Genomic DNA, 15,164 nt, shown 5'->3' with positions numbered 1-15,164 from the left:
ACTAAAATCTGTCCTGTAGGTCCAGAGATATGTCCCCTATAAGATCCTCTTTTTATTCCCCGAATCGTGCACAGGAGGCGGGGCCCCGCTGGCTCAATTTACATATGCATGTTTGTGTCTCCACGTCCTAGTGACTCCGTTGCTGGTAATGTGAGCACTGGTCACGTGCGCACTCTGCTTTTCGCATAGAGCGCCAACTGAGCGCTCACGTGATCAGCGACGTGGAGACACTGAACATGCATATGTAAATTGAGCCAGTGACGCCCCGCCTCCAGTGCACAATTTAGGGAATAAAGAAGAGGATCCTATAGGGCAGTGTTTCTAAAGCGCAGTACTCAAGTACCCCCAAAAGGTCATGTTTTCTGGATTTCCTTATTCTTTCTCAGGTGATATACACTGCTCAAAAAAAAAAAATAAAGGGAACACTTAAACAACACAATGTAACTCCAAGTCAATCACACTTCTGTGAAATCACACTGTCCACTCAGGAAGCAACACTGATTGACAATCAATTTCACATGCTGTTGTGTAAATGGAACAGACAACCGGGGGAAATTATAGGCAATTAGCAAGACACCCCCAATAAAGGAGTGGTTCTGCAGGTGGTGACCACAGACCACTTCTCAGTTACTATGATTCCTGGCGGATGTTTTGGTCACTTTTTAATGCTGGCGGTGCTTTCACTCTAGTTGAGACGGAGTCTACAACCCACACAAGTCGCTCAGGTAGTGCTGCCCATCCAGGGTGGCACATCAATGCGAGATGTGGCAATGTGTCTGTCAACGTAGTGTCCAGAGCATGAAGTTGCTACATGGAGACATGCCAGTACATCAGGAGACAGGGAGGAGGCCGGAGGAGGGCAAAAACCCAGCAGCAGGACAGACGTGACAGAGTCTGGAGACGCCGTGGAGAATGTTCTGCTGCCTGCAACATCTTCCAGCATGACCGGTTTGGTGTTGGGTCAGTAATGGTGTGGGGTGGCATTTCTTTGGGGGTCCGCACAGCCCTCCATGTGCTTGCCAGAGGTAGCCTGACTGCCATTACGTACCGGGATGAGATCCTCAGACCCCTTGTGAGACCATTTCCTTGTGCGGTTGGCCCTGGGTTCCTCCTAATGCAAGACAATGCTAGACCTCATGTGGCTGGAGTGTATCAGCAGTTCCTGCATGAGGAAGGCATTGATGCTATGGACTGGCCCGCCCGTTCCCCAGACCTGAATCTGATTGAGCACATCTGGGACATCATGTCTTGCTCCATGCACCACAGACTGTCCAGGAGTTGGCCAATGCTTTAGTCCAGGTCTGGGAGGACATCCCTCAGGAGACCATCCACCACCTAATCAGGAGCATGCCCAGGCATTGTAGGGTGGTCATACGGGCATGTGGAGGCCAGACACACTACTGAGCCTCATTTTGACTTGTTTTAAGGACATTACATCAAAGTTGGATAAGCCTGTAGTGTGGTTTTCCACTTTGATTTTGAGTGTGACTCCATATCCAGACTTCCATGGGTTGATAAATTTGATTTCCATTCATAATTTCTGTGTGATTTTGTTGTCAGCACATTCAGAAATGTAAAAACAAAAGTATTTCATACGATTAGTTCATTCATTCAGATCTAGGGTGTGTTATCTTAGAGTTACCTTTATTTTTTTGAGCAGTATAGTTATTGTCAGTGCATCAACCATCACCACAGTTATATCACCTGTGAAAGACTAAGGAAATCCTAAACACGTGACCAGTTGTGGGTACATGAGGACTGTGCTTGAGAAACACTGCTATAGGGGACATATTTCCGGACATACAGAATGGATTTTGATAAGTAACTCATCATCTCACTCTTATTCACCCACTCCATAACCCAGTGTATTGGGTTTAGTGTGGGATAACAGGCAAATAATAGGTAACAGCATAAAAAATACTTTACCTGCGGAAGTTTTGGATCTGGGCAACCTAGTTTCAAGTCCAAATAATGAAACATTAACACATTGTAGGGGTGGTGACCTATAGTATTGTGACATTCATCAAAAATCATCAAGGTAAAAATTGAAAGCGATGGCACAGATCCATCAATGAGACAGTTGACCAGAATCTGTGGAGTCAGAATGATGATGTCATTAGTGTCTATAATCATTCCCAAGGGAACATTTTCAGTTTCTTCTCCAGAGAAGCCCACAACAGTATATCTGTTGAGAGAAAGAAGTAACCATTACAAAGATTCCTCCTTGGAAATGCTTGCTCTGGATGCCGATAATGAGAAGGGATTATAATCCTGAATAACTTTACTCTTAATATGGTACATACCCAGTGTTTTCAAAGTATTGGCTGAAAACAGCTTTCTGTTGTTCATACACAGGAACTTTTGTAGCCATAAACACAATCTTCCCTTTCTGTCCTTGCGGCAAAGATTGTAGATGATGATCACAAATATTTAATGCCACATATGTTTTTCCAGATCCTGTTAAAAGACACATTACAAACATTTAACAAACATTGTATTGTAGATGTGACATCAGTATTTTAATAATTCACTTCATGACATCAGTCTTATTGAAGGTAATTTGGAAATGGAAACAGTGTTTGGCATCTTAAACTAACACATTTTAAGGGTAAGGGGAGAGCATCTATCGAGTACTCGATTGTATGACACAAATGGTTTCTACAGTCATTCGGCCTGACCTGACAAGCCCACTGAAATGACTGTGATTGTTAGGCAATGTATTCCTAGCAACCAGACTGTCAGATAAGAGTCTATTGTTCAAGTCAAAGACGAACTGGCACTATGTAGAAAGAAGGGAGTGGAGAAGCAGCTTGGCAGAATCACATCATGTAATTCCTATATATTAAACAGACATACCCATACGGGCTAATCCACTATTAAGACATTTTGTCATCACCTATAGATAAGAATATTGCACCCACCCCAACTGTGAAAAAGTTATAGCATGGTACATATGTACATTTTTGTGCAAACAGGTTTAGGAATAGTGGAGATTGCTGTAGCATGTACAGGTACCATCTGAAAAGGGTTACTGCTGCAGCCAGTGAGTGGCACTTTCTATTTGTGAGAACAGGCAACACTGACCGCGGAACTGGCACCCACCGAGGATTAAGATATTGTATGCCAAGATTTTAGGCCCTGTTATGTCTTTAGTGTGGATTGTTGACCAAATATACTGGGTTTCCCTATGGAATTTTTCTTCATAAACAGATTTTAAAAAAAAGTGTAAAAGATACTCCTCATTCCCATTAACTGACCTGTTGGAGCACATATAATTGTATTCTTGCCATTGCATGCAGGCTGGGCCAGTTCTTTCTGGTAATTTCTCAGCTTTATATCTTTTATAGATCTGGAGGTGGAACCTGGCATATAAAGAGGTACAAATTATTCAGCCATTGCAGAAAAAGTAGTGTTATACACAGAGCTAGCAAGAAAAGGAAAGTCTTGCCATCATATGCAAATAATTTACAGCCATATATTGCAGAATATTACTAGGGATGCCCTGATACCGATATTTATATACCCACTGATACTGGACATTTGCACGAGTACTTGTGCAAACATCCCCAATATCCATCCCAATACTTGCAGACCATAAAAGTTGTAAAATCATTCTCACTTTCCCTATGCTCTATCGCTAAGGTCTCTTCATCGTTAACTCCACTATCTAGAGTGGTGCAGGACTTTCTCCATTTACTTGGTTATTCAAGTGGTACAGCACCTGCCACGCAATGATATTTTATCACATACCACTCTAGATAATGGAGTGAAGCAGAAGGTCCTGCACAAATAAAGCATGGATACAAAGTCCCCAGAATAGGAGCAGAGGGAATGCAATTGGGGGAAACTACTTGGACATCTGCCTATTAGGAGGTTTCCAACTTACCTAAATACCTAACTACTAGTGGCTTCTACCTAAAAGGGGAGGGCTTCCTACCTACCTACCAATTGGAGGCTTCAACCTAATTGGGGGATTCCCTACTTGCCGCCTATCTTAGGTTGAAAAAAGACAAGAGTCCATCAAGTTTAACATATATCCCTACTGTGTTGATACAAAAGAAGGGAAAAAACACTAATAAAGCTTATGTCCCATTCCAAGCGGAAAAAAATTCCTCCTCGACTCCAACCTAAAAAGGGGTGGGGGGGGGGCTGGGAATGATGATTCTCTACCTACCTACTGAGGGTGGCTACCTAAAAAAGCAGGGGTATTCCCTACATAACTACTTGATGTATATTTTATATACGTGTGTCAGTGGGGGCTCATGTTCGACTTTCACCTAAGGCTTCACAAAGTTGAGAGCCACCTATGCTCTCACATGAAGTTAAAAAAAAAAAAAGTACTGGTAATTGGTATCGGTGAGTACCCATAAAAAATATTAGTACTTAGGACATCCCTAATTATTAAATACATGATTGTACTAGAATCCATTATCGTTACATATTAAACAGTTATGGTAGGTTACTCATAGATAATGGAGTATTGTACTGATGGATAAATACGGAAAATAAGGATATATCTAGAGACTATTTTGGAATGTTGAATGTGCTAATGTACTTTATGACGGTGCTCTGGTGCAATATCCTATATGGTATACCACTCTACACTGCTTTACTTGTCAAAATGTGCAAAGGTAAAAAGATGGAAATGTTTAGTGAATAATATACAGTTATTGTGTTTACTTAGTAAGATACACATGAAGAAATCCCGCTCTTATTACACTTCATTATAGTAAGTATATACTTTCTGTGTGTAATCTGGTTCTCTTCATCTATATGACTGGTTTTGGCCCAGATTTATCAAACTGTGTGAGACAAAAAAAAAGACAAAAAAAAAGAAAAAAAAAAAAGAAAAAAAAAAAAGAAAAAAAAAAAAAGAAAAAAAAAAAGAGTGATTTTCCCAATGCAGCCAATTACAGCTAAGCTGACGAGCTCTGGTCAAGTGAAAGCTGAGCTGTGATTGGTTCTTGTGGGGAAATCACTCTTTTTTTCTCTCACGCAGTTTGATAAATCTGGGCCACTGTCTTTGTGAAGAAGGCTAGAAAAGTAACAGGTTAACAAAGACTGGATGTGCCAGGCATTACAGTTATAGATGTATTTGATTCCAATGACAGAGGATTACTATATGGGTAATTTCATTACAAAAATGGTGAATGCATTGTTCTCAGTTTCATTTGGCATGTATCAATACCTACTTAAGGAGCTCACTTGAGGAGCTGCAGCTTCATTGCCATTGGCCAGTGGCGGGGAAGCTAAAAAGGAAGAAAATTATAAAGAAGATGAAGAAGTTACAAATAATAGTAAATAATACAGTTACACGTGCATTTAGGTGATAGCTCCCCCCACCAACAGTAAAAAGGATAAAGAAGTCAATGTGAGGGAAGAGAAGATGTGCCCAAATCTGATAAATATGAGCACTCCTTCCTTACTACACCTCACCAATGCAACATCTACAGTGAGCAATAAATAACAGTTATCAAGTTAACAACTCCGTTCACAAGGTTTTATATTTGTCTCTTTAGGAACTAAATTATACTGAAGAGAATTAGTACAGAAAGAACATTCAGGGCCCATTCACACTACAGAATCTCCACTCAGGGATATTTTGATCGAAGATTCCATCTGCTACGAGCGCCAACTGTTTAGAAATCCGCTCAGAAATTCTGTAGTGCGAAAGGGCTCTTACTACTTAACCCCGTAAGGACGCAGGACGTAAATGTACGTCCTGGTGAGGTGGTACTTAACGCACCAGGACGTACATTTACGTCCTAAGCATAACCGCGGGCATCGGAGCGATGCCCGTGTCATGCGCGGCTGATCCCGGCTGCTGATCGCAGCCAGGGACCCGCCGGCAATGGCCGACGCCCGCGATCTCGCGGGCGTCCGCCATTAACCCCTCAGGTGCCGGGATCAATACAGATCCCGGCATCTGCGGCAGTTCGTGATTTAGCGCTGCTGCGGGGATCCGATCATTCATAACGCCGCACGGAGGTCCCCTCTCCTTCCTCCGTGCGGCTCCCGGCGTCTCCTGCTCTGGTCTGTGATCGAGCAGACCAGAGCAGGAGATGACCGATAATACTGATCTGTTCTATGTCCTATACATAGAACAGATCAGTATTAGCAATCATGGTATTGCTATGAATAGTCCCCTATGGGGACTATTCAAGTGTAAAAAAAAATGTAAAAAAATGTAAAAGTAAAAATGTGAAAAATCCCCTCCCCCAATAAAAAAGTAAAACGTCAGTTTTTTCCTATTTTACCCCCCAAAAAGCGTAAAAAACATTTTTTATAGACATATTTTGTATCGCCGCGTGCGTAAATGTCCGAACTATTAAAATAAAATGTTAATGATCCCGTACGGTGAACGGTGTGAACGAAAAAAAAAAAAAAAGTCCAAAATTCCTACTTTTTTAATACATTTTATTTAAAAAAAAATTATAAAAAATGTATTAAAAGTTTTTTATACGCAAATGTGGTATCAAAAAAAAGTACAGATCATGGCGCAAAAAATGAGCCCCCATACCGCCACTTATACGGAAAAATAAAAAAGTTAGAGGTCATCAAAATAAAGGGATTATAAACGTACTAATTTGGTTAAAAAGTTTGTGATTTTTTTTAAGCGCAACAATAATATAAAAGTATATAATAATGGGTATCCTTTTAATCGTATTGACCCTCAGAATAAAGAACACATGTCATTTTTACCATAAATTGTACGGCGTGAAAACAAAACCTTCCAAAATTAGCAAAATTGCGTTTTTCGTTTTAATTTCCCCACAAAAATAGTGTTTTTTGGTTGCGCCATACATTTTATGATATAATGAGTGATGTCATTACAAAGGACAACTGGTCGCGCAAAAAACAAGCCCTCATACTAGTCTGTGGATGAAAATATAAAAGAGTTATGATTTTTAGAAGGCGAGGAGGAAAAAATGAAAACGTAAAAATAAAATTGTCTGAGTCCTTAAGGCCAAAATGGGCTGAGTCCTTAAGGGGTTAAGAGGGTGATATACCTGAGAGCAAATTGTCTTCAAGTATGGGCTTTTCAACAAACTGGACTGTAAAGACGCTTTCTTCTTCCGACTCTTCCACTGGTTCAACTGTTTTCTCTGGACAATCTTATTGAAAAGAAACAAATAATTATATTACAAAGTGATTCAGTATTTTGCTAACTGTGTATTTCACGATAAGCTTAAAGGGAACCAATCATCAGATTTTACCCTATATAACGCTTGGCAAAGCGTTATATAGGGTAAAATCTTTATTTTCACCATTCCCGGGGGATGCTCCTGCCCCCAGGGATGGTGAAGATATGAAGTTATAAACTAGTCACCGCCGCCGCCGTAAGTAGTCACCTGGGCGGGGAGTTCTTCTCACCTACTCCCGTTCTTCGGCCGGCAGCGACTCCCCCTCCGCTTGATTGATGGGCCGCATCATCGTTCTGCTCCATCTGTTTAGTGAGCGGAACAATGACGCGGCCCATCAATCAAGCGGAGGGGGAGTCGCTGCCGGCCGAAGAACGGGAGTTGGTGAGAGGAGCTCCCCGCCCAGGTGACTACTTACGGCGGCGGCGGCGGTGACTAGTTTATAACTTCATATCTTCACCATCCCTGGGGGCAGGAGCATCCCCCGGGAATGGTGAAAATAAAGATTTTACCCTATATAACGCTTTGCCAAGCGTTATATAGGGTAAAATCTGATGATTGGTTCCCTTTAACTCCCTTACAGTTCAAATACCATTTAACTCAACCTAATCAGCAGCTGTAATCCACAGCCAGGAACCCGCTGCAACTGCAGAGATGGGAGATAACTCTGATTCTGGCAGTTTAACCCCTTAGATGCTGTGGTCAATAGCATAAAGTGGTATGACAAAGGGAGGGTTCTTGCTTTGTTACCCATCAGCACTCCATGAACATTTTTGATTTAAGGCGTCCGACTTATGCACCAGCTATATTTACTACAAACATGAATTTAATATCTACAATAAAAAGCAAGAATTTCAAAAGGGTTATTTCAATTTTCATATAATAAAAGGGTTATTAATTCATTTTATTTATTTTTAGTTTGCTGTCACAATATTTTGATTTAAGGCTATGATCACAATGAGGAATTCAAGAGGAATTCACAAGGAATAATTTCGGTTAGGAAATTGTTGCCTTCTGTCATTTTATCCATCAAGCGTAATTCGAGCGGAATTTCCACGCAGAAATGAAGAGGAATGAAAGAGGAGGCTATTTAATTCTACTTTTCTGAATTCTGCTTGAATTCCGCGTGAAAACAAAAACCATTGACTTCTAATGAATTCTGCTTGCGGATTCCACTAGAAGAATGAACACGTTCTTTCTTCAAGCGGAACTGAACTCAGCGTCGGAATTCAGCAAGCAGAATTTACTCAGTGTGAACTGAGAAGCGGAAAATACATTGAAGTGAATGGAAAATCAATTGCTGAATAATTTCAAGCTGACAAAGCTAGCGGAATTACTCGAGGAAATTCCTCTTGAATTCCTCAGTGTGAACGTACCCTAATACTTATCCTCAAAGAGCTTAGAAAAAAACCTTTGAAGGACAATATTTAATATATTTTTTATAATGAATATTTCCTGAGATGCCATGTGACAGGTTTCCTAATCTGGGCTGACCCAGCAGAATGTCACAATGGATAGCCCAAGTGATCACCGAGACCAACAGAAGCAAAGTTGTATATATTGTGATTAAAAAAATAACAGAAATACCACCATGTATCTACATGGATAGCTCCCTTCAGATCAATATGACACATGGCACCAAATGTGTGTTGTGAAAACATATTTTAAACAAGTATTAAATGCTATTTATTCACCTGTGAAAGTAGACCAAACATTAAGGACCTCAAAGTGATTTTCTGTTTGCAAAGCCAAAGTGAAGACTTTCGGCCACTCTTTTTTATCAGATCGTAAAAGGCAATCGATAAGCTTTTCGGCACCAGCTGTAGTCCCTTTCAGTCTAGTTTCCTGAATAGAAGTGATAACAATTTCTCTAAGTAAGGAGCATATATATATAAATGTAAGGCCTATTTACAGGTGGAGATAATCATTATGGTTTACAATTGTAAAGATTACTGCATTGTCTACAAGTCTATTCACAGGTTGTGGTTTTATCTAGTTCCCTGCTGTTATTTTCATGATACCAAATCAAAAATCATCTCAAAAACCAGGATGTGATCACAACCAATCTATCTTGTTAGCTTTGACAGCTGGCGAGCGCCACGGTTATAGTGTTGCAATGTTCCACCAAAGGTAAACGCTCAAATGTGGCGATTGTGGTTTGTGGGTTTTTTTAGCAGCTTTTAAGACACGGTAAATGGCCGCACATTTTCTTACAGGTTAAAAAAGTTAAATAATGATGTTTCCCAGGTAAAAACTGTAAAAATTGTTAGGACCCACTGTGCTATTGAACTGGTTTACGTTTGGGCCATGCCTGGGAATGGAGGCTAAGTACGAACCAGGTCTTCTCCCTTTATGCCACTCCAGGAAGCAGAAGCTGGACCTCTGTTGCTTGTGGGTACCAGGTAGCTCCACAAGCATGGTCCCGGTGTGGGTAGCAGTTGGCCCAGTGGTTGAGATGGTACCAGTGTGTAGCACCCGCAAAAAAGGCAAGAGACAGTCAGCAGGCTGGATCGTACGCTGGTACTAGGGATGAGGCAGAGTCTAGAATAGGCAAAGGTCAAGGCAGGTGGCACAGGTCAGCAATTCAGATCAGGAACCAAAGAGTCAGTACAGTAGAGAAAGGGTCAAACAGAAGCAGAGTCCACAAAGCAGGCACATATTTGATGCACAGGATAACAGAATAGGAAATGCACTAGGAAAACTAGAAATCATGTTGCAGATCATTCCAACTATCATATTTACTTCTTAATAAGCAAAATTACCTCTTTAATCTCTTCTATCTCTCGCTGGAGGAGGCAGTCAGCAAGCTGACCGATAATCTCATCAGTCCGGATGTTACTTTTAACAATACTGTTGATGATGGATAGACGTTTCCTGGGCTCCTCTAAGCTTTGAATATCAGCAAAGTCTAATTTCTGAAGGGCTTCTGAAAGACCTCTATATCCTTGAATAAAAACAGTGATTGTTTAGTTCCTTGTTTTACAAAATGACACTTGAAATTATAAATTATAAATGATTATATAATATTATTATATACTAGAGTGTATGTTGACTGTGATCTGACACTAAAAATAGTGTGGGCTAAGCCATTGTGTCAAAGAAATCACTATACGCAGTACCAGGTTACTGTTTAAAAAGTATATCTGGTCAATCCAAAAAAATCAGTTGTTAAATTGTTTTGTAACCTTGGGTGCCCTGATTCCAATAGTGTTTTTACTTTCTTACTATGCCCCCTGTTTCCTAAAACAAAGTGGTTTTTTTTTCTATTTGGTTAACAATCTGTACTTCTCACTGAATTGTCAGACTGGTGGAGACATTAGATTCATAAATATGCCAACATGTATTATGTTGTGATATTTTTTTTTATATACAGTTTTTATAGTTTTGGCTGTTTCTTGTTGAAGATAAGATCTACATTTATAGGTACATACATAATGTTATTCCTTTACTGTCTAAAGAGAATAATGCAACTGTTGTTGCCAATGCGATAATACAAGTCTTACCAAGCATTATTATTATTATTACTACAGGTAAGTGTGGAGCAGCAGTAAAAACTATCACTCAATAACGTTGTAACCTTAGAAATATATATATACACACATACACAGTGGGGATCAAAAGTTTGGGCACCCCATGTAAAAATTTGTATTAATGTGCATAAAGAAGCCAGGGAAAGATTGAAAAATCTCCAAAAGGCATCAAATTACAGATTAGACATTCTTATAATATGTCAACAAAAGTTAGATTTTATTACCATCATTTACTCTTTCAAGATAACAGAAAAAAAAAAATGGCGTCTGCAAAAGTTTGGGCACCCTGCAGAATTTATAGCATGCACTGCCCCCTTTGCAAAACTGAGACCTGCCAGTGTCATGGATTGTTCTCAATCATCATCTGGGAAGACCAGGTGATGTCAATCTCAAAGGTTATAAATGCCCAGACTCATCTGACCTTGCCCCAACAATCAGCACCATGGGTTATTCTAGGCAGTTGTCTAGAAATCTTAAACTGAAAATAGTTGACGCTCACAAAGCTGGAGAAGGCTATAAAAAGATAGCAAAATGTTTTCATATGTCAATATCCTCTGTTCGGAATGTAATTAAGAAATGGCAGTCATCAGGAACAGTGGAAGTTAAAACAAGATCTGGAAGACCAAGAAAAAAAAATCAGATAGAACAGCTTGCAGGATTGTGAGAAAAACAATTCAAAACCCATGTTTGACTGCACAATCCCTCCAGAAAGATCTGGCAGACACTGGAGTTGTGGTACACTATTCCACTATAAAGAGATACTTGTACAAATATAGTCTTCATGGAAGAGTCATCAGAAGAAAACCTCTTCTTTGTCCTCACCACACAAAAATCAGCGTTTGAACTTTGCAAATGAACATACAGACAAGCCTGATGCATTTTGGAAACAAGTTCTGTGGACCAAGGAGGTTAAAATTGAACTTTTTGGCCGGAATGAGCAAAGGTACGTTTGGAGAAGAAGGGGAACAGAATTTAATGAAAAGAACCTCTGTCCAACTGTTAAGCATGGGGGTGGATCAATCATGCTTTGAGGTTGTATTGCAGCCAGTAGCACAGGGAACATCTCACGAGTAGAAGGAAAAATTGATTCAATAAAATTTCAGCAAATTTTGGATGATAACTTGATGCCATCTGTGAAAAAGCTGAAGTTAAAGAGAGGATGGCTTCTACAAATGGATAATGATCCTAAACACACCTCGAAATCCACGGGGGATTACATCAAGATGCGTAAACTGAAGGTTTTGCCATGGCCTTCACAATCTCCTGACCTCAACATAATTGAAAATCTATGGATAGACATTAAAAGAGCAGTGCGTGACAGACAGCGCAGAAATCTCAAAGAACTGGAAGACTTTTGTAAGGAAGAATGGGCAAAGATACCTCAAACAAGAATTGAAAGACTCTTGGCTGGCTACAAAAAGCGTTTACAAGCTGTGATACTGGCAAAAGGGGGCAGTACAAGATATTAACTCTGCAGGGTGCCCAAACTTTTGCAGATGCCATTTTTTGGTTTTCTGTTATCATGAAAGTGTAAATGATGGAAATAAAATTTAACTTTTGTTGACATATTATAAGAATGTCTAATCTGTAATTTGATGCCTTTTGGAGATTTTTCCATCTTTCCTTGGCTTCTTTATGCACATTAATACAAATTTTTACCTGGGGTGCCCAAACTTTTGATCCGCACTGTATATATATATATGTGTATGTGCATATATATATATATATATATATATATATATATATATGCACATACACATATATATATTAGCATTTTAGATAATAAAGAGGTTATTTTCCATATCTGTTAAACTGTACTAAACATGGTAGATGAACATGCTTTTTTCTTTTCGACATGTAGATTAGTCACAATTAAACACTGTAGCTTTTCCTGGGCCTTTCTATATAATACTCTATTTTGTCCTGTCCATAAGAACTTTACATTTATATTTGGGAATAGTTCACCTTTCTTGTATCATAACGCTCCATGAAGGAAAGCAAAATAAGAATGTAACTTTAAAGCGTACCTGTGCGATTCCACAAAAAAAAAAAAAAAAATTAATATGTTACTTAGTACCTTATCCTTCCCATGTACATCTGATTTTTATGCCTCCTATAACCTATATTTGTTATAGGAATCCCTTTTTTTTCATTAGCTCACAGTGTTCGAAATCCCCTGGGGGGGGTTCCTCGAAATCCCCTGGGGGGGGTCCCTCCCTTGTGGTGGTGGAAGATGATTGGTGAGTCTGCTCATGCAGCCTTGTCCATGAGTCATCTCTTGTCCAGTCCCAGTAGGTATAGGGACCCCTAGTGTTGGGTATTTTCGTAATTTTTTATTTTTATTTTTTATTTTTTTTATTAAACATAAAAAAAAAAAAATGTAAACAACCATATTACAAAAGGTCTTTCATTTCCATCAATTACAACATATAAAAAGTTTTTGGATCTGACTGTGCCCATTTATACATACCTTCTGTACGCAGCACATCTATAAACCCTTGGTACCATCCTTCAGCATCCAACTCAAGTAATTTCTCCAAAAACATATTGGCAGCAGCAATAGGTCCCTTCGCCTCCTCTGCCTTTATCTGCTCTATGGCACCTTCCAAAGGATGGGAGAAATATTACATAGGTCATTTCCAATTGTATGTCAAGCACTGGTGCAATACATGACAATATGCTACACTGAGATAAATCACAATGCATAGTAAATTGTTTCACTTTACAGGGAATCTGTAGTCTTCTCCCTTATGCTAATGCAATAGGAACTGGGTCCAACAGACAAACTCACCGCCTCTTCCCCAACCTAACATTTATCATGTAACCAGTCAGATAGATATTACATATTATTGGTTGGATTACACCTTTCTTTGTTGTTAGTTATTTTAAATTTGGTCTATACTACTTGCGAGTTTATCCATGCAGTGTATAACAACTGTTTTGCTCTAAGCATGTAGGCAATAGTTTTGCTAATGTCATCTTTTTGAGAATTACCAAATGCCAGCTGCGATGGCTATAAGCATGGCCGGCCTTAGCTACGTGCAACCTGTTGGGTTGTACAGGGCACCAGTTGTAAAGATGTCAACCATAGGCTAGGTGCAACTTATTGTGCACTCTGCTCCCTCTACCCAGCAGCTGCTGCTGAGACCTGAGAATCTCCCCTTCTTGTCTGTGTAATATGGATACAGACCACAATGACATCATCACACCAGTTTGTTTTAGCATTTAGGAGTCAAGACATAAGATTGGGTAAGGGCGCCAGAGAGTACTGCACATCACAAGTGCACATTAAGGCTTCACAACTACTATACCTCACCAAGAATCAGGTTAGTCATTTCGGGCTTTAACAGAAGAACAAATAATCAATAAATAGGCACTAAATGTAGTGCCTCTTCAGTGCCAATTTACCATTTTTTGCATTTTAGGCCCTGGACACATTAGAAATCTGATGGATCCCAATACAAATCAACCCCTTTACTGCCCCAGACCCCAAGGGATACTGACACTAACAATTTTACTGCACTAGATCAACAGTATAACATAGATTTATTAAAACCTCTTCAGTGCCGTAGATCATGCACCAGGGATTCTGGCATTACCCCCTGACTGCTCTAGACCACCAGGGATATAGACATTAACCATTTCCAATCCCTAGACCACTAGGGATGCAGACAGTAATTTTTACTGTACTAGATCTTGATGCATTTTAATTCTATTTTCATTGGATACTATGTAACCCAGTATATCAGGCTGAATGTTTACTATTTATTAGGGTCAGGGGTCTGATAATGTGATCATTTAGGGGGCTCTTCTGGATTCTGAATAAAGTCAGGGATGTGGTCTAAGGTCTGGTAGTTTTGGGTCTTGTCTGGCATAACATATACAGCAAGTGCATAGATGTTTGTTACATAATTCCTAACCCTAAAAACAGCAAGGGCACACTTGATGGTCTAGTTTTGTTTTTTGTTCACTTGACTTAGCAGGAAATATTTATTTGCTTTAAAGTGTACCGGTCATTTTGGTTAAAATATGTGTATACTTTTGGGTGAAAAAAAATGCTGTGCCTGCAGCTATTGCCTGTCTCTCTACTTGAAGACAAAACACAGGAAATGAGGGCACTACAAGCAGGGCTCTGTGCAGGCTCCTGTCTTGTCAATCAGCCTGCTGTGTGAGCCAAGGGCATGCCTGCCTGTCCTCGCTGCACAGAGCCTTGCCTGCCTGTCCTCGCTGCACAGAGCCCTGCCTGCCTGTCCTCGCTGCACAGAGCCCTGCCTGCCTGTCCTCGCTGCACAGAGCCCTGCCTGCCTGTCCTCGCCGCACAGAGCCCTGCCTGCCTGTCCTCGCCGCACAGAGCCCTGCCTGCCTGTCCTCGCCGCACAGAGCCCTGCCTGCCTGTCCTCGCCGCACAGAGCCCTGCCTGCCTGTCCGCGCCGCACAGAGCCCTGCCTGCCTGTCTGCGCCGCACAGAGCCCTGCCTGCCTGTCCGCGCTGC

The 15,164-nt window shown here is 40.4% G+C and overlaps 1 protein-coding gene across 3 annotated transcripts in view; it reads right to left on the bottom strand.

Moving 5' to 3' along the window:
- RIGI (RNA sensor RIG-I) overlaps window positions 1–15,164 on the bottom strand; it is a 75,629-nt gene that overhangs the window by 29,840 nt on the left and 30,625 nt on the right. For all 3 annotated transcript variants that reach the window (XM_056519546.1, XM_056519551.1, XM_056519537.1), the window contains exons 3-10: window positions 13,143–13,274; window positions 9,905–10,086; window positions 8,837–8,987; window positions 7,011–7,115; window positions 5,193–5,249; window positions 3,258–3,362; window positions 2,304–2,457; window positions 1,927–2,185 (exon numbers count right to left, since the gene is read on the bottom strand). In XM_056519546.1, the coding sequence (XP_056375521.1) occupies window positions 1,927–2,185; window positions 2,304–2,457; window positions 3,258–3,362; window positions 5,193–5,249; window positions 7,011–7,115; window positions 8,837–8,987; window positions 9,905–10,086; window positions 13,143–13,274 (1,145 nt within the window). The remainder of the gene's footprint in view (window positions 1–1,926; window positions 2,186–2,303; window positions 2,458–3,257; window positions 3,363–5,192; window positions 5,250–7,010; window positions 7,116–8,836; window positions 8,988–9,904; window positions 10,087–13,142; window positions 13,275–15,164) is intronic.

The sequence above is a fragment of the Hyla sarda genome, chromosome 1, assembly GCF_029499605.1.
Source record: "Hyla sarda isolate aHylSar1 chromosome 1, aHylSar1.hap1, whole genome shotgun sequence".
NCBI lineage: Eukaryota > Metazoa > Chordata > Amphibia > Anura > Hylidae > Hyla > Hyla sarda.
This window is presented reverse-complemented; position numbering and strand designations above follow the sequence as displayed.